The 25,442-nt window shown below is 41.9% G+C and overlaps 1 protein-coding gene across 6 annotated transcripts in view; it reads right to left on the bottom strand.

Annotated features, from left to right (window-relative positions):
* The window catches only part of SIK2 (salt inducible kinase 2), a 116,823-nt gene that overhangs the window by 34,885 nt on the left and 56,496 nt on the right, over positions 1-25,442 (bottom strand). For 5 of the 6 annotated variants that reach the window (XM_038380776.2, XM_043501000.1, XM_043501001.1 and 2 more), the window contains one exon: positions 21,159-21,320. In XM_038380776.2, coding sequence (XP_038236704.1) covers positions 21,159-21,320 — 162 coding nt within the window. Of the gene's footprint in view, positions 1-21,158; positions 21,321-23,853; positions 24,044-25,442 lie in introns of those variants that run through there. The other variant, XM_038380781.2, reaches the window with a different exon arrangement.

Raw genomic sequence — 25,442 nt, 5'->3', positions numbered from 1 at the left:
GTTTTCCTGACAGCCAGGAACTGTTTCTCACCCTGGACCTGAAACCAGTACCCCCCGGACCCACCCAAGGATCCCTCCCGGACCCACCAGGCAGAGAAGGGACCTCTGGTGAGTGTACCTTTTAAAATACTATACAAGGTTTAAAAGCCAGCATGTTTAATGATTAATTTGCCCTGGCATTCATGGCTCTCCTGGATATACTCCCAAAGCCTTTGCAAAAGGTTTCTGGGAAGGGCAGCCTTATTCCATCCACCATGGTAGGACACTACCACTCCAGGCCAGTAGCACGTACTCAGGAATCATTGTAGAACAAAGCATTGCAATGTATGTTTGCTGGCGTTCAAACAACATCCGTTCTTTATCTCTCTGTATTATCCTCAGGAGAGTGATATCATTCATGGTCACCTGGTTGAAATAGGGTGCTTTTCTTAAGGGGACATTCAGAGGTGCCCGTTCCTGCTGGGCTGTTTGCCTGTGGCTGAACAGAAATGTTCCCCGCTGTTAGCCACACAGTGGGGGGAGGCAAAATGCGACCTTGTAACGAAAGCACATGTGCTATGTATGTAATGTTAACAGCAAGGTTTACCGTGAAAGAGTGTATCCATTGTTCTATAAAATGTGACTTTTCAAATACCACTGTCCCTTTTTCTTTCCTCCACCAGCTGCATGTGTTTCAAGGATCACAGGATCTTCTCCTTCCCAGAGGTTAGCAAAGATTAGAAGGCGAAAAAAACGCACTCACGATGAAATGTTCTCTGAGCTCATGCTGTCCTCCCACACTGACAGAGCACAGACAAATGCACGGAGGCAGACAATGTCAGAGTGCAGAAAAGCACAAAATGACCGGGAGGAGAGGTGGTGGGCTGAAGAGAGGCCTGAAACTGAAAGGTGGTTGCAGCATGATGAGAGGAGGCAGGATTCAATGCTGAGGCTGCTGGAGGATCAAACTAATATGCTCCAGCGTATGGCTGAGCTGCAGGAAAGGCAGTAAGAGCACAGACCGCTGCTACAGCAAGCGGTGATCGAAGAGAGGTGGGGAGGGTGGTTAGCTTACAGGGAAGTAGAATGAACCAAGGGGCGGGGGGGTTCATCAAGGAGAAACAAACAGAATTTTCACACCGTAGCCTGGCCGGTAATGAAACTGGTTTTCAAAGCTTCTCTGATGCGCACCGCACCCTCCTGTGTTCTTCTAACCGCCCTGGTGTCTGGCTGTGCATAACCAGCAGCCAGGCGATTTGCCTCAACCTCCCACCCTGCGATAAATGTGTCCCGCTTACTCTCATAGATATTGTGGAGCGCACAGCAAGCAGTAATAACAGTGGGAATACTGGTTTCGCTGAGGTCTAACCGAGTCAGTAAACTGCACCAGCGTGCTTTTAAACGTCCAAATGCACATTCTACCACCATTCTGCACTTGCTCAGCCTGTAGTTGAACAGCTCCTGACTACTCTCCAGGCTGCCTATGTATGGCTTCATGAGCCGTGGCACTAAGGGGTAGGCTGGGTCCCCAAGGATAACTATAGGCATTTTAACATCCCCAACGGTTATTTTCTGGTCTCGGAAGAAAGTCCCTTCCTGCAGCTTTTGAAACAGACCAGAGTTCCTGAAGATGCGAGTGTCATTTACCTTTCCCAGCCATCCCACGTTGATGTTGGTGAAACGTCCCTTGTGATCCACCAGTGCTTGCAGCACTATTGAAAAGTACCCCTTGCGGTTTATGTATGTTTATGTACTCGCTGGCTTGGTCCTCCGGTGCCAAGATAGGGATATGGGTTCAGTCTATGGCCCCACCACAGTTAGGGAATCCCATTGCAGCAAAGCCATCCACTATGACCTGCACATTTCCCAGGCTCACTTCCCTTGATATCAGCAGATCTTTGATTGCGTTGGCTACTTGCATCACAGCAGCCCCCACAATAGATTTGCCCACTCCAAATTGATTCCCGACTGACCGGTAGCTGTCTGGCGTTGCAAGCTTCCACAGAGTTATTGCCACTCGCTTCTCAACTGTGAGGGCTGCTCTCATCTTGGTATTCCTGCGCCTCAGGGCAGGGGAAAGCAAGTCACAAAGTTCCATGAAAGTGCCCTTACGCATGCGAAAGTTTCGCAGCCACTGGGAATCGTCCCAGACCTGCAACACTATGCGGTCCCACCAGTCTGTGCTTGTTTCCCGGGCCAAGAATCGGCGTTCCACCGAATGAGCCTGCCCCATTAGCACCATGATGCCCACATTGCCAGGGCACGTGCTTTGAGAGAAGTCTGTGTCCATGTCCTCATCACTCTCGTAACCGCGCTGACGTCGCCTACTCGCCCAGTTTAGTTTTGCCAGGTTCTGGTGCTGCATATACTTCTGGATAATGCGTGTGGTGTTTAATGTGCTCCTAATTGCCAAAGTGATCTGAGCGGGCTTCATGCTTCCCATGGTATGGCGTCTGCACAGAAAAAAGGCGCGGAATGATTGTCTGCCATTGCCCTGACGGAGGGAGGGGCGACTGATGACATAGCTTACAGGGTTGGCTTACAGGGAATTAAAATCAACAAAGGGGGTGGCTTTGCGAGAAACTGAATGGCCGCCTCAAGGATAGAACTCAAAACCTCAAGGATAGAACTCAAAACTGGGTTTAGCAGGCCATTGATTTCACAGAGGGAGAGAGGGAGGAGAAAATGAATACAAAACAAATCTGGTCTATTTCTTGTTTTGAGCCACTTCATCTATCTTTATACATCTTGTGGCAGCAGACTGTGCAGTACGACCGCTAGCTATTGTCACCTCCTGGGTGCTCGGTAGAAGACGGTGCAATATGACTGCTGGCCATCATCTTCTGCTGGCTGCAGATTAAGAAAAAACAGTGCACTGCCGGTAGGACTCAATCGCCATGAGACGAAACAAGGGAAATGACCTGGCTGAATCACTCCCATGTTTGCCCAGGCGCCCGGTTAAAAGAGCACCCAGGACTACGTCGATGACGGCTACCAGTCATACTGCACTGTCTGCTGCCAAAAGGCAATAAACTGCTGCTGTGTAGCAATGCAGTACCACGTCTGCCAGCACTCAGGAGACGTACGGTGACGGTTAGCTGAGCGGGCTCCATGCTTGCCCTGGTATGGCGTCTGCACAGGTAACTCAAGAAAAAAGGCGCAAAACGATTGTCTGCTCTTGCTTTTACGGAGGGAGGGAGGGAACGGGGGGGGGGAGGGGGCGCCTGACGATATGTACCCAGAACCACCCGCGACAATGTTTTAGCCTCATCAGGCACTGGGATTTCTACCCAGAATTCAAATGGGCAGCGGAGACTGCGGGAACTGTGGGATAGCTACCCACAGTGCAAATCTCCAGAAGTCGACAGTTGCCTCGTTACTGTGGACACAGTCCACCAACTACCTGCACTTAGAGCATTTTTTGTGGGGACACACACTTGACTGTATAAAAACGCTTTCTACAAAACCGACTTCTATAAATTCGACCTAATTTTGTAGTGTAGACATACCCTGAGCGTTACAGCCAGTCACTCATGAAATTACACTGCAGAGCAACGCCGGCATATTCCCAGCCCCAGACTTTCCCCAGAACTGTACATCTTGTACTGCCCAGCCTCTCTCCTGGACAATTCAAGCTCGTATTAAGTCCATCATTGGATTAATAGAAAACGATATGTACAAATCCTGTTATCCCAAATGGAGTTTCCCAAAAACTTCAATCCAAACACACTGTTTTAGATAAATCAATAAAATAGGTTTATTAACTACAGAAATATAGATTTTAAGTGATTACCACTACTGAGGCATAAACATCGGAATTGGTTACAAGAAAATAAAAGTAAAATGCAACTAATGCCTAACTTAACAAGCTAAGTGAATTTAAAGCAAAGTCGCTCTCAACACGTTTCAGCAGTCTTACTGGCTGCATTTCTTTCAGTCAGGATCCCTCCCCCAGTCCAATGATACTTCCTTGTTCTTCAGGTGTTGTAGATGCCTTGGGTAGTGAGAAAGGGAGAGATAATTTGGGGCACCTACTCTCTGTTCTTATAGTTCTTTCTCTTCTTTGAGAAGCATCGAAAGTTGAGGTTCAAGGAGAAAGTGTGTGTGGATGGAACTCCGAGCTGCTCCTTTGTCAAGATGTAGATTTTTCACTCACATCCTCTTTCCTGCCAAAAAATGGTCACTTAACCAGGTGACAGTCCATTTGATTTTGTTAACACCCGGCTGAGGCATTGCCTAGCCTTTTGTCTCTGGGGAACTGGTTTGTGACTGCTCCCCAGACTTGGAACATACCTTAATAGTTTCATACAGTAGAAACTTACAACTTTACATACAATGTTGTCACACACATTTTACCAGGACAATAATGATCAGCCAGTTATGAGTTTTCAAACCTAAGGCATATTTTGTATAAAATGGATCATAGTTGTGTACAAAGAATGAATATACAGACTGTCACACAGGTCTAAATGAGAAAATTAGATCAATTTATCTGCGTCAGTCGGGTATGAAAAAAACACACCCCTGAGCAGCGTTGTTAAGATGACTTAAGTCCCCATGTAGACAGCGCTAAGGCGATGGAAGAATTCTTCCGTCAACCTCGCTACTGCCTCTCGATGAAGTGGATTATGAACACCAACAGGAGAACCCCTCCCATTGGTATAGGTAGTATCTACACTTAAGGACTACGTCGGTGCAGTAGCACAGATGTGCCGCTGTAGCATTTTAAGGGTAGACAGACTCTGAGACATGTAACATTAGCAGGTCACAGGCAATCTAAGGCCCACAATCCAATGTACTGTGCAGAACTTCATATATGCTCAGCATTAGTCTAACTTGGTGTTAGCCATTGTTTAGCTGCTCCTTGAAGCAGTGATCCTGCTAACTTTTCCAGAGAACAACAAGTCATATAATACAAGATTTCAGCTTGTATTTTTTCAGGTGATAAAGCTCTACCCTCCTAAGTAGCTGAGCTTTTAATGTGTAACTGTACACTAGTGTGTTGGGGAATTTTGTGAAAGTCAATAGTGTTGATTTACAGTAATCAGGCTGTTGATTCAGTCCTATCAACCGTTGAATACCTCAGAGGCATGTGAATAGCATGTGGCAGTGATCAGCAGATAGCTTCACTGATAAACACACTGGTTAGTAGACATTGTGCAGGCACCACTGATACCACTTCATTTTGCTCTATTTGCATATATTGTGTTATGTTTGGGAAAGGACTCGGCTCTCGCCTCATATGACCTGTGCTACAAAATCATATAAAGACCCTGCAAGTCACAAGCACAGCAACACAGTGTTTCTGTTAACTATATGAAAACAAGCTAATTCCACAGTAAGAGGAATTGACAATTTTAAGTAAAACTAACCTTGCTCTGGAATGGAACATATGTGGAGTTGGAATTGCAAGATTTATTTTCAGTGTAGAATAAAGGCATGTTCATTTCTCTAACATAAGGCTACAAGACTCTCCTAGGGTATGTCTACACTGCAGCTGGGAATGAGCCTCCCACCCTAGATAGGCAAGAAGCAGGGCTTGAACTAGAGTGCTAAAAATAGCAGTGTGGACATATCCTTAGAGCTCATTTAATTTCCTCTAACTATTACTGTAATGCATTAATTGTGTTTTCTTTGATGGAATTCAGTAGAATCAAGCACTGAACCAATAAAATCTGAGTCAGTGGGTCACAGAACTTAAACAAGATTCCTGTAATATCAGGGGAGTCGCAAGCTTTTTCATAGTGTAGATTACATCTTAACAGAAAGACTGTCTCCTGGATAACCCCCACTTCCATTCGTGATAGCATAGCACCATTAGTAGCTACAACTGCTTTGTGTAAAGTACCATCCGCAAAATAGTCAGTCAATTTTTTTTTGCTGTTTATTAATTAAATATAGCAGCTGGGAACAAAGAAAGCCAATGCCACGTGGCCAGTCAGCTCTCTGTAGATCACAATATTGAAATCACTGCAGCAGGAAACATGATTTAAGGTGATGCAAACATTAAGTCAATATTCACCAAGTATGATGATTCAAGGGGAATTCCTCCCATAAACTGGTCTTTTAATATGGCATGTTTTGTGGCTTATCTGGTCCACATAAGCAGTTGAAGTGTGTAGTTCAGTCACACTACAAACGCAATCCATGCCATTTCCTCCCTTGCTTTATCCTTCTCCTTCCACTCACCCACTGTTATCTTGGGTTTGGTACTGGACACAGATACAGGAAATAAATGTCTACACTAACTTACACTTAAAACTAGTTCTGAACTGACGTCACTCCTTGTTACATGAAGTTTAATAATACTTTGCACCTTTATAGTATACTCCTTCCATCCAAGAATCTCAAAGCATTTATTATTCAGCTCGTCTTACCTTATAGGGGTTGTTTTGATAACAAATATCCCTATTTTACAGATGAGGAATATATGAGGCAGATATTAACTGACTTGCCCAAGATCACACACATTGAGTTAGTAGCAGAGCCTAGACCAGAACCCATCATGATTAAGTGGCTGATCATTTCCTAAGCATAAAGCAGAAATCAGTGTCTCTCTCCTTAGAACCTTTGTCTGGACATTCCCAAGCAGAGAAACCCAGTGATATTCCTGAAATGATGCTTTGCTCCATACTCTCTTACACTTACATACCATTTCATTAAGTAGATTGTGGGCAACCTTTCTATCATCTCTGATTCACATGATATGCTCAAGGAACACCACACTCAGATGACTCCAACACATCAGAACTCAAGCGGAACTGCCAAGTCCAGTTTCCTTTTATAAACATTAGCCTTGTGCCTTTTTGCTCAGCTGTAACCATATGGTCCCCCACCTATTTCTTTATCATTGTCTCATGCACCTCACAAATTGATTTTCTTCTTTATATAAGCGATCCATCCTGTTCAAGATACACCACAGAACTTGCAGTCACAAGAGAAGGACAAGACTAAAGGTAAGCATTTGGCGGCATTTTTATTAATAACCAAACACCACCAACAATCATCACAACATTGGAATTCTAATTTGCTTTGATATTGCATTAAGTCACCCTCTCCCCATCTCAAAATTAACCATACCCAATATTCCTACCAATAACAAAACAGACACTAATCATATCCCAGGGTTCTCTTGTTGGGAAACAAGACTAAGAGATGTCAATGAATGGGCTGCCTTTATGAATTGAATACTCTCCCTCAACTGATCTAGAAGGCCACTACCGCCTTCATCTCTCTCCTCCAGACCCACCTCTGTCAAAATGCCTGCAAGAATATAGCCAGTTAACACTGGTTAAGTCAAAAGGGTATTTGCGGATTATGGATTTTTAGAGTGTGTGTGTGGGTGGAGGGGGAGAAACGTATACATTCTGACTGTGTTTTACACTGCTCCTCTATATTTCATAGACTACTTGTCTTCTTCGATAGTTAGCTCTTCACAAGAGGGATTATGTCTTCACAGGAGTTTAAACAGCCCTAGCACACTGATGGAGCTACCAGAATTCAAATACTAGAACACTCATTTTTGTAGAAGAAAAGAATAATTTGCTCTTCCTTCAAAACCTGTGTATATGAACTCTATGGAACCTTCAATTGGTATTTAATTATTGGATTAGGAATACAGCATGAGCCATCTTTATTATAAATCAAACAGACCATCTCATAAAACGGAAATGTAGCATAGGGTGGATTAGCCATTGCTTGGAATCTTTGAATTAAGATTAGATCTGTTTCTAGAAGATATGCTGTAGTTGAACCACAAATTATTAGGTTTGTGCAGGAATTAGTGGGTAACATCCTATAGCGTCTATCATGAAGGAAGTCAGATTAGATAATCGCAATGGCCCCTTCTGGCTTTAAAATCCATGCATCCATCTGTTGGTCATTACATATCAATCATCTTCTCTGTGTCAGTCTTTTGCACAGAATTGTCAAATTGAAAAATGTCTGCAGAAAACATGGAAAATTTCTGTATTATTTTTATGAAGCGTCTGTGTGACTTAGCTTCCCCACTCACTACTATTTTATTGCTGCCCATTTGGTAGGAAGGGGTTAATTTCTTTCCAGAGAAGGGGGAATATGCAATGAATTGACCAAGTGTGGATCCTGTAGACATGTCTAGGTTGGTATAACTGGACTATCAAGAACGCTCAACATATGAAGAGAGCTACCTTGGGAGAGACAATGGAGACCCATGGCTGGACCATTAACTTTTAAAGACTGCATAACTGTTAACTGCCAGACAAAGGGACCTGGTGGATGTGGATGGACAATTACTTGTCTGACCACAACTCCTTCCCAAGGGAGGAGGGCATACATGAGAATGCAGTGTGACTGGGACTCACTCCAGACAAAGAGCTAAAATGCCAGGAGAGGGCAGTAAGAATCCTGCTCTTCCAGCAAATGGAATAATTCAATCTGGGACCACTGGGCAGGGACAGGGAGGTTTGCTACAGGAAAGCACCGCCCAACTGTCTTCCACGCCAGGACAAAAGAGGATACATCTACACGGCAAAAAAAGACTGGTGGCAGTGAGTCTCAGAGCCTGGGTCAACTGATTTGAGCTAGTGGGGCTTGCATTGCAAGACTAAAAATAGCAGGGTAGATGTTCGGGTTTGGGCTGGAGCCTGAAGGGGCGAGAGTCTCAGAGCCTATGCTCCCGAACCCCTCCCTCTTTGCCGGGTTCGAAGTCTCGTCTCCAGCCCGAGCCCGCATGTCTGCTATTTTTAGCCCCATAGTTGACCCAGGCTATGACTCACTGCCAATGTTTTATTTGTTTTGTTTGTTTGTTTGCTGTGTAGATGTACCCAGAGGGGCCGGCCCCACATAATTAAGTAAGGATGAGCTGGCAAGTTGGAGCAGGACATGCATTTAGGCTTTGCATCACCACTGTCCCTAAATATCGTATTCCAGTTCACAAATAATGTCTTGTTTTGAAAAGACTGTCCTGTATCACTGCAAATATCTCCTGGCTGCATTGCTCCTCAAACTGGAAGTCTCCTAAGAGGGGTCCAAGCTCATTTGGACCAGTTCAAGGAGTCACACTGAAAAACAGAGGTGCTGAAGCCAAAAATCCAGTCTTGGAGTCATGGGGCTCCCCCGCCTTGTGAAGCGTGGAGGCCCAGGGCCTATCACATACACTTCCAGAAAGATTGTATAAAGGTCAGAGGCATCGCATATCTTGTGGATCTATGACAACATCACATTTTGAAAACATGCAAAAAGCCTGACAAGCTGGCCAGAAAGGCACGCAAGCAGCCTCTCTTTTCAATGGTCATGTGGTACATCATTCTCAGCTGGAGGGGGCAAAGGATCAATATCAACTCCAATTCTGTATCTCAGCGCAAAGCACAGAATGTAAAGTTCATGCCACATTTCCCTTTCTCCCTCCCTGAGACCCAATAATTGCAAAATAAGTTGTGAAAAATACTTAAGAAAATAGTATAAATGAAAAACAAAAATCACCCAGTCACTGTTTCTCACCTGCCTTATTCCGATCACAGCCAGACTTGTGTTGTGAAATTTTTAATTCACTTTGACACACAGTTTTTCTTCACACATTATTGGCTTAGCAACCTTGACTTCAGGAGATGTGAGGCAATTTCTTTCCTCAGAAGCCTTTTGCCATTTGTGTAGATGTCATTAAGTCTGAACTCTCTCCCCAGTTATCTTGAATTTGTCAGATCAGTTAAGATCTCCTGGAGACTCAGCGGTTCAGACAGATACCAGTCTTTTGCCAGAAATTGCAGTGTTGTTCAGGTGCCATTGTTAGGAATTTTCCATATCAGACCACAAGTACTTTCAAAGGGGTAAAATTACAGTGATTTATCTTGCAGAAAAATGTACAAGGTGCTGTTACAATTCCCAAGGAAAGTAAAAATTAGGTCTGGTTTGCACTTAAAAATTAGATCAATCTAGCTATGTCACTCAGGGCTATGAAAACATTCACGCCCTGCGTGCCATAGTTAGGTCAGCCTAAGCCCAAGTGTAGGCTGATGACCTGTCTATCTACTGCTTCTTGGAGAGCTGGATTAACAATTTTATTAAGGCTAATGTTAAACAAAAATTATATAATACGTAGGTTGAGAAAAGAGAGTCTGTACATCTGGGTATAGCACTTAGATTATCCATAAATACAGAGTTTCTTTTAAAAGTCATATGATACACAGAGTACATAATCAGCAATAACCCAAATTTAGATGAATAAATTTAAGAATACAGTTTGGATATTAGCATCCAAGTATTCACGTACATCAGTCATGAGAAGTTGTTCAGAGATTTGGCTGTGGAAAGCAAAATATATCAATGAATGGAGACTGTCCCTCAGTAACTGAGAATTGGGGTAAGTTGTCCATTAAGGAAATCTATCAGGGAATCTTTCAGTTACTTTTTCACTGGCACTCCAGCTCATCCCTCCTTAGTTTGCCGATGTCCGGTAATGTGTTCTATGTAGATGTTCCTCGACCATCTGATGGTGTCCGACACCATGAGTTACCGCATCAGCTGAGCGTAGGGTTGACCGATTCCGCATTCCCGCAACATTCGCTTGTTACTGGGGTCCCATGCACAAATGGCTCAGACGATCAGCACGTGTCTGAACCTGGTAACCCCTAGCTCTCAAGGTGTTGGCCAGAGGGGTGTATTTCTCCACCTTTCGAGCTCGGACGTCATGGGAGGCTGGGGTCCTGTTCTCGAAGGGCACTGTGACATCCACCATGATGATCTTCCTCCGGTCCTCGTTGGTGAGAACGATGTCAGGTCGCAGTTGGCTGTCGGTTCCGGGAATGGTGGAATTCACGGCAACCTTCCCAACGGGTGGTGGGATGACTCTGACCAGGCCATCTTGGATGACATTGTGTTGCAGCTGCCAGGCTCTGGAGTGGGGCTTGCAACTACACAGGACTTGGGATAGGGTCTCGTTGGTATAGTCGCATTACCTACATCGTTTGTCCCGATTCCCATGGTGGATGGCTCCGTTCAGTGGAACGCAGTTGAGCCAGACCCTGTGGATGAATCTCCAGTCAGCAAACCGGGTGAAGCTGCCCCTCGGGAGGAAGTGGTTGCTGGTGTCCTACTTTGCAAGTCACCTTGAACACCTTGCCCTGGTCCGGCTTCCACTTCAGGTTTTCCACATACTGGCAGCGGATGGCATCCTTCAGGGTCCTCTCCAGCATGGTTCTAGTTTTCAGAGTGAGGATAACTATACTGATGAAAAATCCCCTTCTGCCGATGTAGGAAGTGTCTGCACCACTGCAGCTGTACTGCTGTAACACGTGTAGTGTAGGCAGAGCCTTAGTTTGAAGGTTTTTTAAATTCTTTTTAACTAATTTAGACTATGTTCTGATGTACTACCTGTTTCCACTCTGGGTACTTACTAGAATACATTGCTGTATTCATATCATTTTAAGCTCAAAGTTTTATAAAAGGTGCCAGAATACCTCCAGACAGCCTTGTCTTGAAAAAATTAAACTAGTTGTTTATAACAATACAGAGGTCCATATAAACCATTCTCTTGTATGCAATGCTAATATTTCAGTAAGCATCTTAATGAATCCAGGAAGGGATCCAGATAAGGCCAGAGCTCTGTAGAGACCATTAAAATAAAGGTCACTCAACTGTAACTTGGGTTTTCTGAACAGCAAAAGGAGAGAGAGGGCCTTTACACTGGATTGGTCAGGTGTAACAAATGTGTCTTTCTAGGGCATGAAGGATTCTTGAGATTCTCCTCTCTCAGAACTCTGTAAAGTATTTACGTTATATAACCAAACACTTCATTGTTTTTATTTAATATTCACTAAATCTACACCAAGGGCAAGCAGGACTTATAACAAGACAGCATGGCCCTTGCAAGGCTTTAACCTCTTGCTCCCCATTTGGTCAATGGCACAGCACATTCAGAATTTATACTATTCCAGATGCTAAGACAGACTGTGACCGAGTGGTGTGGGTAGCAGTACCTCTTTTCCACAGGGTTTAGGGAGAAGTTTATGTCATGGACAGAGCCACTTTATAGATTCCCCAAGAATGTCCCTTTTGATTAATGGTGGCAAATCTCAATCTTATTTTCTGAAGAACGGTACTAGACAGTGCTGTCCACTATCTTGCTGACCCCAAACACTAGATGTTTTTCAAGGTTTCTCTCTGAACAACACTGAGTGCAGGAGTTGCCATATATGCAGATTACATACTGCTTTTTATCTCCAATCCTACAACCTCAATTCCTTCCCCTTCAGTCCTGAAGAACATACATATCTCTCTGATTTTAAAGTAAATGTTGAAAAATGGCATGCATTGGCAACAGGGTACAGCCCAAGTTAGACACCTACTAATTCAGGTTGGACTTCTTCATGTAACAAAAATCTCAGATACTTAGGGATACATATTCCAGCAAATTGCTCAGGATCTTTACAAATCCAACACATTCCACTGTTGGACAAGATAATTACCTGTTTGGATAAGTGTTCAATGTCAGCTGTTGGGCCATATCTTTGTAATTAAAACTACCCCTTTCTTATTTTCTCTAGGTTTCTATAATTTTCTTCTAATTTTTAAAAAATAAAACCCACGTATTAATACCATTGTTAAAAATAACCCCACCCAGATGTAGACAGAGCATTGTATATGGCCTCACATTTAAGGTATACCATTGGGCTGTTTGATTTATTTATTTTTAGTTTGATTGGTTTGCTTTGATAAGAGCATTAGAGTAACTGGTACTCAAGTAAATACAAAAACAAACAATAGGTTTTTTCTTCATTTCTATGTTTATGTGTTTTGTAATTGCTGTTCCATTATAATCAGACTTCATCCTGGATCAGAGATGATCCTTTTAATATAACATGAATTTTGTTAATATTTCTTGTTCAGGATCTAGCAATCAGATTTAAAGAATATTAGTGTTCTTCAAGAGAAAGCCTTCCATAGAGCATATGTCATCCTGAGAATCTTAGGAGGGCTGCAATTGGACCCGCTATAAGGGCTGAGATTATATAATGGAGTGATCTTTATTTTCTTAACCTTTGCCTGCATCTGTGGTTCAGATATACAATCATTCACAGTTTTGTTTTCAGTAGTGTAAACTGTATGTTTCTGCAGCCTGCAAATGTTGGTCTTAATGATCTTGGCATTTTGTTTCTTTTCCTTGTTACCCCCTTTAAAATAATAAACTACTTAAACTAAAAAAAAATATCTTGAATCAAAAAGGTGTAATTTGTATGTTTATATCATTTAAATGAGCGTCTGTTAAAAAAGGAAACAATGGAGTAAGGTTTTAAACCAGTTTGCAAACTGAAAAATGGAAGCTATTTCCCAGAAATAAGAGAACCTCTGCCATTTTTGCTGTGCATCCAACACTCTGAGGTGAGCTGTCATTCACAGATTTAAAAATCCTTCTGCTGAAGAGCAAATAGCTTCAGGGTTAAATTAATCCACTTTTTAAAAATTACTAACAGAATTCAACCTTCCTGGCTTCATGGAGGCACACGGCTCTTTAGTTATGATGGTAATATGAGTGAAGGAGATAATTGTGAGAGGTGTGCTGATAAAGGAAAGGTATGAGTGTGGTACAAACAAACCTGACCCACTTCATGAACTGAATGCTGATCAGCCATTCTGACGTCAATGCATATTTTACTGTCCACCAGCAAGACAAGCCAGCAGCGCACTCTACTTCAAAATAATAGTCACTCCTACCTGATTTGGTTCAACCACAATTGCTATCAAGTTCATGTGATCTCTGCAGACTCTCAGTCTATAAAAGATACTAATCCAAGCTCTCATGGGCTGGAAGTATACAGAGAGCTTCTCATTGTTTCATCCTAGTTCAAAGCTGTGCTTATTTTCCACAGACCTTTACAGAGCACACAGATTTTATTTGGTGGAGCCATAGTGTACAAGCAATGAATAATCTGCACTCTGGCCCTCACAGACCCTTCAAAACCAAGTACAATCAAAGAAGAATAAAAATAGTTTGACTTTTTTCTGAGGCAAACAGTTTCTGATAAGAACAAAGGGGATTGTCTGGTTAGCACTAAAAATAATGCAGGGTAAAATCTGAAGGAGAATGCATTAGCGTAATAGCCCTAACCCATCCCTCCCCAAGCAGACATTTTATCTAGTCAATATAGAAGACCCTTTGTTTTCAATTTTTACCAGACAATCCCCAGGTTCTGTAAAAGCGATTATTTGGTTTTTACTAGTTTTCACCCAAATTTTGGATCACTCAAGTACATGAAAATACTGATTTTGTTAAGGAAATCCAACGTATTAGGTAGGTGCGTTTATGTTAATAATAAATTAGTGTAAGTGTAAATACAAGGCTGTATGTTAAAGTAAGGCAACATACATTATGTAAGGAAGATACACACACGTGTATGTACTGTTAATGTACAGTTCACGAAATCAACCACAGCATTAAACTTTTTACTTTCAATACTCTTACTTTTCTCTATTTGTTGCTTTTTTCTGTTCTCCGATCCTCCAATATTAACCCAGATGTTTACTCAGAAAACTGATAATTTTTTGCAGATTTTCACCCATTTTAAATTTTTTGTAATGAACATATGATAAATTCCCTGGTAATTTTAAACAAAATAAAATAAAAATGGAGGGCCTTGTTCATATATGTACATTTGTTATTTAGGACGCATTTTGAGTTTGGATTTATTTATATATAAAAAAATCTGGAAGTTAATCCCCTAGAACAATCAGCTCAGATTCATTGCTCCCTAGGATCAACATTTACTTACCTTACATAAAGATTCCTGTTGAGAAAAGTTCCTTGGACTTCTCTCTCTCTCGTTTTTTGGAGCAACTTTAAATAAAAAACCTGCAACTTGCAGTCCTGCGGGGGGGGAGGGGGGGAGGGGGGGATGAAGAGGAGAGAGCCTAAGCAGCAAGAATGACAATCTCACAAATACTTCAGCATGCATTCTTGGGAACAGGTTTTTTTGGGTCTGAGTGTCTTCACCATTGAGCTGAACCACAAAGGGCAATTTTATTCCTATTTCTACGTTTGACCAAGAAGTGTTCCGCCACTAAAAAGAAAAAGCTTCAGAATAAGAGCCCCAAGAGCCAGAAGCAGATTTGCTGAAATTAACTAGTAAATGCACCAGCAAGTTACTGTGAAGAATATAGCTGGGCAGTTCACTCTTTGTTCTTTCATGGCAGAACTGGATGTGTGGCTGGATTTCCCAGATGGCTGGACTGACTAGCAGAGGGAGAGCCCAAAGGATTAGTACAAAAAGCTCAATGCCATTACAACAATAGAAACACTCTTGGGGTTAGATATCAGCTGGGTCTGGTTTTCCTCTGACTTTGCAGAACTGTCTCAAAATAATCAACTGCTTTAATTTGCTATTTAAAAAAAATATACATTTTTTTCATGACAGAAAGGACCAAGCTATGAGATTTCGGCCCCTGGCTGCCTTTTGCTCCTTCTCAATTTGCTGACTGGAGGCAGTGAAGAACACAGCAACTTGCATCCATCTGAGCACAAATGACCCACTGGGGAAGGGAGAAAGGACAAAGACCTCTGTGCCAACACACCACCACACAGTCTGGGGTGAAACATGGGGTGAAATTCACTTCTTATCACTTTGTGGAATTAATGAAAGAGGTGACTGGGCACCAATCACCCTAATGTTTCTGACAGCTATGACTGTCTTCTGATTAGCCATCACTACAGCCACTGCTGGACAAAGGGACCATTCTGGGTACGACAAAGCTGTACATAAGAATCACAGTATATGAAAGTGCGACGTATGGGACTACTAGCTAACGTGGATACTTATCCACAGGCCAGCACAGTAACGAGCATTTTGACAATATAGTGATAGCACTACAAAAGACCCGGGGAGAGAGAGAGAGAGAGAGAGCGAGCGAGCGCGCATGTGCCTGACATAAGCAGTAAATGGAATTGGCTAATAACTTTATAATTTCACTTTGCTTTTATTTATTTTTGAATCCTGGAGAATGCATGCTGTGAAATTCCCTATGCTAGTACAGCTCAGGTCTCTAACCTTGCCTTGGTTAGCAGGGCTCCTGGGATGCCTTTGAAATAGTGTTTTTGTGAGCCTTTGTTATGCTTGTGCTGGAATGTTCAGGGAGGCAGGAAACTTGCTTCCCTGCTCCTCTAAGGACATTTATGAAAAGGAGACCTTCTCTGAATACAGCACAAACTTCAAGGCAGCTCAGACCCCTGAGTAGGAAATCTGAAAAACAATCCTGGTTGTACGTGGCAAACAATAGCACAAAAAACCAGCATAAAGAAAATAAAATGGAGGGAGGGGGCGGGGAATGAGAGATGAACAGAAGAAGAGGAAATGAAAGACCACACAAATAACAGGCCAAGAACGTTCATTAATTCACTACAGTTACTGACAGTAGATAAGTCCACATATGCCGCAATTCCTAGCTGCAAAATTTGCCCAAGTACCGCTCCAGAATTTCAGCTTTCATTCTAAAAAATAGTAATAATCGTCAACAGTCATAAGTCATTAAGTCTTATGGTTGCAAAGAAAACCTTAGAAAACATGAACAGCTTGCAAACCAATGGTTAAGGCTACGATTATATCACAGAGGTAACAGAATCTGTGACTTCCATTGACCTCTGTGACATTTTCTGCCCTGAGGCTGGAGCTCCCAGGCAATACCACCCTCGCAGCTCCCCCCTGTATGCCCAGCCACAGCGGGTGGCCGGCGGGACCCCACGCAGCTGCCCAGCCGCGATGGACCCCCTGCATCTGCCCAGCCGCAGCGGCCAGCGGGGACTCCCCACAGCTGCAACTGGGGGAAGCTGCAGCTACCAGCTGCCTGGGGCAAGGGGACCCTGCAGCAACCTAGCCTCAGGGGTAGGGGGACCCCAGAGCTCCCACGCACCGCATCAGTGGGGGACCCGGGAGCCCCAGCAGAAGTGGGTGCTGAACTCACCTACCCCTTTTGTCCACGGATATTTTTAGTGAAAGTCAGAAAAGGGTCACAGGCTACCGTAAATTTTTGTTTATTTCCCATGACCTGTCCACGACTTCTACTAAAAATATCTGTGACAAAAACTTTGCTTATCAATGGGTCAGTGCAAGTCTAGATGACACAATGGTAAAAAAAACAAAAACAAAAAAACATGTTCTAGGTGTCCTATCAGTGCTAGTACTGATGAAGCTGCCAAGTGGAAGAATAAAGTTCAGAGAACTGCTAAAACCCTCAGTATCAATTCAGGCATCTTTGTCACCAATAGCTCTGAGAGAACAATGTTAATTGCTCCATTAATTTTAATGGGGTGCTAATTCTGAAACTGAATGATAATAATGTTCAGAATGAATTTGTAACTATTTAACTTTGAACTGTTTATTACAATGTACAGCTTATGCACTTGGTTCACAGTCTGAAATGGCCTTCCATGCAAAAAGTCCCATTTGTCCCTTACTCCAAAACTCCCAACTTCCACGCAAAGTTACTGCAAAATCCTCCTGTTTCCTGACAACTTCAACAGATATGTATTTTCAACACAAAATCCTGAAACATACAAAAAATTGAAATTTATAAGATAAAATGAAGTTTAATATCCAATGAAATTACATGGGGACTATTGCAATAATTGCTATTCATTTTCATATTACATGAAATAAAAGCCTTCCATTTTTACAGTTTATCTGACGCTGCTGCAGACTTTCTAGTGTGACATAATAGTGCTCTGCAGGAATTAGGAGTGCGGAGTGTGCTGCTGCACTCCCTGGCTTGAAGTGGTTTCCATTATATACAGGGTTTACAGTTTGGTCCAATGGATCTCAGCACCCTCCCTATAAAAATAGTTCCAGCACCCATGGCTACAGGATGCATGAGTGTGGCCATGAAATACACAGGACATGACATCAAGAACCAGCTATTAATTGTCCATTTGCTCCCTTGTTTTATAGCTTTACTCTTTTTGACCTGAGCACCGAGCCAAAAATTTGGGGTCTTGCAGATTCCAGTTAGGAGAAGAAATTGATGGAGTCAGGTACCTTTGTTGTAATCTTGTTTATTTACAAAAATGTACAAAATCCCTTTTTTCCCTGAACACAGCAGGAACCAAACAACAAGAGACTGTTTCCTTCCTCACAGTCCCAAATCTCTCTTAGCTAGCACTGGACCCAAAAGCCCTTCCTCCAGGCTTCTCTCAGGACCACACACCAAACTTATCCAGGTTACATCTGGAGTTTACGTCTCTGTTTCTTGTCTCCCATCCCCAAACACTTCCTATTCAAACAATACCCAGTGAAGCCTTCCGCCCACATAATTATAATTCATGAGAGGCCTTGGATGTACATGCCTTTGTTTTGAGCAGAGACAGCTAGTATTTCATAAAGGAGCTTAACTATTCCTACTATTTTAAATGAAGGGTGGCTGTTATACCCCCAAGTTTCATGGAGGTTGAACCCAAAATATAACAATAAGGATCCTTCCATTCTTTCTTCAACCAAAAATGTCCTCCAGTATGTTTAAAACCAGCAACTAGAAATAGCCTAATGTTCTACCAGCGATATGGAGCAGGCACGCAGGCTCTGCAGGCACCACACATTGAAATTAAAAACACCTCCCTTTTCATTGCTTTCTGTTTACCTTATTGCTCAATCTTTCTGTAAATTTTCAGTCCGCAAGGAAAGGGAAATCAGGAATGTTAGATGGTACAGATGTGGATTGCTCAAAATAAATTTGAAAATTTGTATTTAATGCTAACGAAGTAAATATGCTGTATTTTAGATCACCAGAATTGTCTGACAAAATCTATGTGAGTAAAACAAACAGATGGGTGACCCCCATTTTTGGTGCATACATCCTATTATCCAACTGTGTGGTTAGAATTAAGTCTGTCTTTGCAAATCATACAGGATTGCCTATACAAAGCCCTCTCTCAGTGTATCTTTTGAACCTTTTGACTTTTACTTTTTATATTGCCACACATCTATATGATACAATGAACAAGCTAATGCAGAAAATGTCATCTTCAGCTGTTATTTTTTCAATTAAAGAGAAAACACCGTTCTATAGAGGAATTAAAATTACTTATAGATGGCGCTGAGCAAAAGAATTGGGATGAAGTTCTGGGGGATTTTTGGGCTCCATCTCTGCTTTGTCTTTTACTATTATTATTAATTATTATTACTATTACTACTAATGTTAATCATGATCTCTACTGTGGTATGTCCTGTAGATATTTTATGCATTATTATTAGTGCCTAGAATCCATCTCTAAAGAAAACCGATTTTCACATCACATGTTTACACAGCTATGGATCTGAAATACATTTCGGTTCCCTTTTTGTTGTTACATATGAAACATGTCAATACAAATCACAGAATTCAGGAGCCTAGAAACCCACCAGTACAGAAGACAAGATAACAAAAAGTGTTTCTCAGCCTAGCAGAAAAATCCCGTTCTTATATCAGACAGTATATATTGCAAGAAAGCTCTCTGAAAACACTAAAATAATCCTTCCGTCGCTATCATATTTTAAATGGAGTTCTCATACATGGAGTAGTTTGCTTGTAAAAGGTGACATGCAATTTGTATTTGTTTTTTTAAATTGAGTTGGTTTCCTTCTTTGCTTTTTTTGGATAAAGCCTGGAAGGTTTAAGAGATTTTCCTGATTGTTTTTTTTAACCCTAGAAACATCAGGAATGTCAAGTCTGGTCTTCCCTGGTTTTGCTACAGGATCTCAGGGATGTTTACTGGGAGTCTAGCACCTTTATTAAAAGGGAAGAGTGCTGAAACTTTAACAAAGGCTTCAGTTACCAAAAATGCTGTTAAATAGGTGTTAAAAAATTAAGCAGTGATAAAAATCCCTTTCCCTCTCAGTCCCTCAACTTTCATTATTTTGGCTCTTATGTTTCCATTTCACTGGTTCTCTAGTCATAATCTTCCAGCCCAGACACGTGTTGAATTTCTTGTATAAAAACAAATAGAATCTCCCTGCCTTTTTCATTTTTTTTAAACTAAAACTTTTCAGGCCACCTTCTTTATACTTCATAAATAAAAAGGAACAAGACAATTTAAAACAAAAATCTGTTGAATGTCACCTTTAACACATTCCTATAGCCTTGTCCTTATGAAAAATATCAGAGATCAAGATGCATCCTGCATCATGGCAATGCCTTTTAAGCCACTACAGGAAAATTAGGTAGGAAGTCCAACAATAAGATGATGCGATAGGGATTTGTAACTTAAAAGAAAAAAGAAAAGGAGTACTTGTGGCACCTTAGAGACTAACCAATTTATTTGAGCATAAGCAGAGTCCACTGAATGCATCCGATGAAGTGAGCTGTAGCTCACGAAAGCTTATGCTCAAATAAATTTGTTAGTCTCTAAGGTGCCACAAGTACTCCTTTTCTTTTTGTGAATACAGACTAACACGGCTGCTACTCTGAAACCTAACTTAAAAAAGTATCTCTACAGCTTTGTCAGCCAACAGAAAGTCTTTTTTCACTTTCTTGTCAGAACTGACAAGTTTACTTCACTACAAACCAGCTTCTTACTAAAGAGACTCCTTTTCCCCTACCCCCCCATATCCCCCAGCTACTGCTAAGACAAAAGTTCAACATTTCTCCAAGTCAGGGAGTCACCCAACCGTTCCCTATGCTAGAGTGTCAGGGCTAAAATCAATCTGGAAGGGTTCTCAGAATTGTAATGAAATAACAAGCAGCAAAATTATCCCATTGCATACAACATCTGCTGTGTCTAAATTTATTAAAATGAAATCATGCATGGTAAAAAAAATCAATAGGCTTCCATTTTGAGCTTTTTTATGTTGAAAAGTTATTTGATTAAGTCTGTTTTAACCTGCACATCTGGCAGTGTTAATGAGGTGTCATGACACTACAAAAAAAAACCCAACTACCCCGCCCCACCTCCTTTCCTCCCCCCCCCACAAAAAAAAAAACAAACCAAACCACCATACCACAACTCTACAAATTCGCTCCATTTTCCTGGAGACAAAAAGGAACTAAAACTAGGAGTTATTTTTAGTTGGTGTTTATTGCCATCATCGCAAATTACCCACCAGTGCAAAATATTGCCCTCTTTTGCCTTTCCACTTCTTACTGTTAGTGGAATCGCTTGAGCAACAAGAACTGATTTGTTGGAGCAGACTAGGTGTTTCCATGGGTACAAATAAGGTATTATTTAGAATCAACTGTATTCTGAGTACCTGCTATTTTGATGTTCATGTTGTTGTCAAGCAGGAGATTTTCAGCCTTCAGGTCACGGTGCACAATCTTTCGGCTATGACAATATTCCACCGCAGAGAGGATTTGCCAGAATTTACGCCTGGCCTCGGGCTCACTCAGACGGCCGTGGTTGGCGAGGTAATCTATGAAAATAATGCATGTTTCAAGGGAAATGTGATAACCCTGTGATTAAAATAATTTCTTTCAAACATTTATGACACAGAAACAAGAGAAGGATTTTGGCTAATTTCAGACACCAATAGTTATTTGCCCAAGCCCCTCTGCAAAATGGCTTCAGAGCCAAAAAAAAAACATTGTGTAACATAGCTCAATAGTCCCTTCCTTCAGTGATGCATGCTTTGGTGTGATAGTCCCTTGTCATAAAACAGGAACTATTTCCATGGAAACAGAAAGACAGCTGCAATAAATTGGCTTTTACTATTATAATGTATCAGCTTTGTTTCAAGGTTTAGTCACCTGAAGAAGACATTTACACTCCATTCTTCCTCTCTTTGGCTATTTCTACACTGTGTTGTAACACCATGGTGTAGGCCCTTCCTACATTGACGGAAGGTTTTTTACCTATCAATGTAGTAATCCAGCTTTCCAAGAGGCGGTAGCTAGGTCAATAGAAAAATTTTCCCACCAAACTAGCCACATCTACATCGGAGATAAGGTCGATCTACCTATGAGGCTCGGGCACCACATTTTTCATATCCTTAAGTGACATAGGTAGGTCAATCTAATTTTTAAGTATAGGCCAGGCCTCACAGTGAAGTCTCACCACATGCAGCCTTGCTGCCTAAATTACATTTTTTCCACAGAATATAGACAACCAATATCTGTGCAACAACAAACCTGGCTGGATGCTGCTCCTTCTCAGACCTCAGGCACTACGATCAGTGTGTTTTTATAATTAATAATTTTTGTGACAGTAAATTGAGTGCTGGAATATAGAGAGCCCTAGAAAAAGAAGTCTTTATGGATCCCCAAAACAGGAACAGCATAGGCAGCAGCGTCTAGTCACTGTCCCAATTGGAAGTCAGTCTCCAATTCAATCCTTTCTCTCTCTCTCTCATGAGGCAGTAGTGCAATTAACAGCAAAGGTGAAGTAATGGTACTGGTATTACTCAGCAGTTACTTTGGTGGCAGCAGATGTATGAACAGCAATTTCCATGACAAACTTGTTGCATCACAATAATAAATCTTTGGTGGTGGGATTCAAACAGGAGGGGACAGTGAACATGACATGCTTCATTATTTGCTGGATTAAACCAAGTTAAAAAAAATGCAAGGTGATTTATAGTTAAATGGTTAGTAGCTAAACCAAAAATAATCAACACCAATAAATTCTGAGGTTGTACTCTAGGAATATGCCTGACTCAACACTGGACAAGTCACTACAGCTCAGAGGAGATATAGAATTTATCTCATTAATAGGACTTATTTCTTAGAACTATTTTAAAAGGTTTTTGTGTACTATCTGATGCAGTGAAATTTTACTATGAAACTACATGGATAATTCTAATCTTAATTGTTCAAACAGAACAGATCTGACATTCATATATACTCCAGCCAGGAGACTGTACAGGAATTATATTGAAAATGTCTACTTTGTCCCTTTTACATGGAACATGAACCATTCAATGCATTTCCCTCTCCCCAATCAATTTGACACACAATCATCCCAGTAACACATTAGTACATATGTTCTATGGGAACAGGAATGAAATCCAAAGAGAATGCAGGGGACAGTAATTAGTGCAACAGGATGTCCACTAGCTGCCACAGTGAAATATTTGCTTACTGCAATATATTTTAGATCTCAGCTGTTAGTCTAAAAGGAGTTTCTGTTAAAAAGAGGAAGAGGGAGCAGAATGATTTTTAATTTTGTCTTGACTAAGGTTTGGTCCCCGGTTGTCACATCTCTGGCGTAACTCATTTTGCCCACAGCAAAACCTACAGGTTTTCCATTCATTGGATGTTTTCAATTTCTGTCTAAAATAAAGTAAACTAAGGAACTCGGGTTAATATTTGGGTGCAAGGTTAGAGCTAGTCCCTCTTTCATTTCATTTCATATAACTGATGACATAATTAGCACCAGACAAGGCTGCTGAATGGTGGCACAATACCCAGTGTAATATTCATATGGTTCACGTAAAATTACTTTATCATCTTTCCCATTATCACAGGAGACTGACTTTAGCAGCATGCCACATGCACACTTCCTCTTACGCACAGACCTGCTGCATCCCAACTTTGAAACAGGAGATCCAGATTTCTCATACTACTGCATTTACTTCTGCTTTAATTTTTAAAATGCCAACAAATTTTTATTCACAGTACACATTAATATTAGATAAAAAGTTTAGTTCAACAACTTTCAATAATTCAGTCTGTGTGGGGACTATATTGTGTGTGCATTCGTTTTAAAGCATTATAAAATTTATTCCCTTCAGAGAAGTAACATTTCTTATTGGCCAGAGGGATGGGAGCAGTCCAGGGCAAAATGCATTCTGGCTGGGGGCATCAGCAATGTTCTATCATGTGACATCAACTGCAAACAAACGGTCAGAGTATGCGTGCAAGTTTAAAACCTCCTCTCCAAACAGATTTTGAATTGTTTAGCTGAACAAGTGAGAAGCATTTTTGTAGGAAACCATCATTTGGAATTACCTGCTAAAGGACAGATTGTCCATCGCCCTTGCACAGATTCCATTAGTTGACCAGGCCTCAAGAAATCTCACTCAGCAGCAGGATTGTGTGAGGCAGCCCTCTGCCTTTGCTGGTCCATATGATGCCCAGGCCACATGGGCCTTCTCTTCTTTTTCTTCAGTTAAGAAAGGCTGACTCACTGACATCTGGTCTACACCAGAAAATTAGGTCAATTTAGCTACATCTCTTGGGGTGTGTAAAATCCACACACCTGAGCGGCATTGTTAAGATGACCTAAGGGTACATCTATACTTAAAACGCTGCATTGATACAGCTGCACTGTTGCAGCTGTGCCACTACAGTGCTGCAATATACACATTACTTATGCCAGGGGTTCTCAAACTGTGGGTTGGGACCCCAAAGTGGGTTGTGATCCCATTTTAATGGGGTCGCCAAAGCTGGTGTTGGCCCTGGGCCCCAGCAAGTCTGAAGCCCAAACCCAAGCCCCATCACCTAGGGCTAAGGTTACATGCCCCCCGCCCAGGGCAGACGCCCTTTGGCTTCAGCTTTGGACCCTCGCCTGGGGCAGTGGGCTTGGTCTTCGGTCCCCCCTCCTGAGGTCATATACTCATTTTCGTTATCAGAAGGGGGTCATGGTGCAATGAAGTTTGAGAACACTGACCTACGCTAACAGGAGGGCTTCTCCAATTGGCGTAGATAATCCAGCTCCCTAGAGGCAGTAACTAGGTTGATGGAAGAATTCTTTTAGCAACATCTCTCAGGGGTGAGGATTTTTCACAACCCTGAGAGATGTACTTATAACAAAAGTAAATTTCTAGAGTAGACCAGGCCTAAGTCCCAGAGTAGAAAATGCTAGGTCGATGGAAGAATTCTTCCATCAAACCTAGCTACTGTCTCTCGGGGAGATGGATTACCTATGCGACAAAAGAAACTCTCACATCAGCATAGATAGGGTCTACACTGAAGCGTTGCTGTAGTATAGCTGTAGCATTTTAAGTGCAGACATACCTAGAAAAACTAATTATAAACAATGATAGTGCTGCTTCCTCCACTCCTGCTAGAAGGAAAGAAATAAAGAAAAACCAACAGAGCAGGCAGTGAAGACACTGGATACAATCCCCACTCGCTGCGCCATCAATGGTTAGGACAAATTGAAGGGCAATTGGGACTACTCCCCCATTTATTACCCTCAGCACCCTCCACAAGTGGAGGGAGCAGAGAGTGCACCTTGCTTAACAGAGGACTTTGGAAGCTTATGGCATAGGTGATTTGATCCTGAAGGTGGGGATACATAAAGGCCACCTGAAGCAGTAGTATAGGGACTGCTCCATCTGGGAGCCCTCAAGATGCAAATCATTTCAAAGGGATTGGAGAAGAAGTGGAAACATGCCTGAGGGGAGCAAGGCTAAATGCTGCAACCTAGCTTTCAATCCCAACAGGTGAGAGGTGTCGTGCCTCTTTGAATGGTCTACATTCATAACAATAAATAATGACTCAAATGGGTTTTGAGAAAACTTGACTATTCTCCACTATTTTCTGCTTGGATAAATCAGAGGAGACCAAACAATATAATCTCATGTTCCTAAAAT

The sequence above is a fragment of the Dermochelys coriacea genome, chromosome 22, assembly GCF_009764565.3.
Source record: "Dermochelys coriacea isolate rDerCor1 chromosome 22, rDerCor1.pri.v4, whole genome shotgun sequence".
Classification (NCBI taxonomy): Eukaryota; Metazoa; Chordata; order Testudines; family Dermochelyidae; genus Dermochelys; species Dermochelys coriacea.
This window is presented reverse-complemented; position numbering and strand designations above follow the sequence as displayed.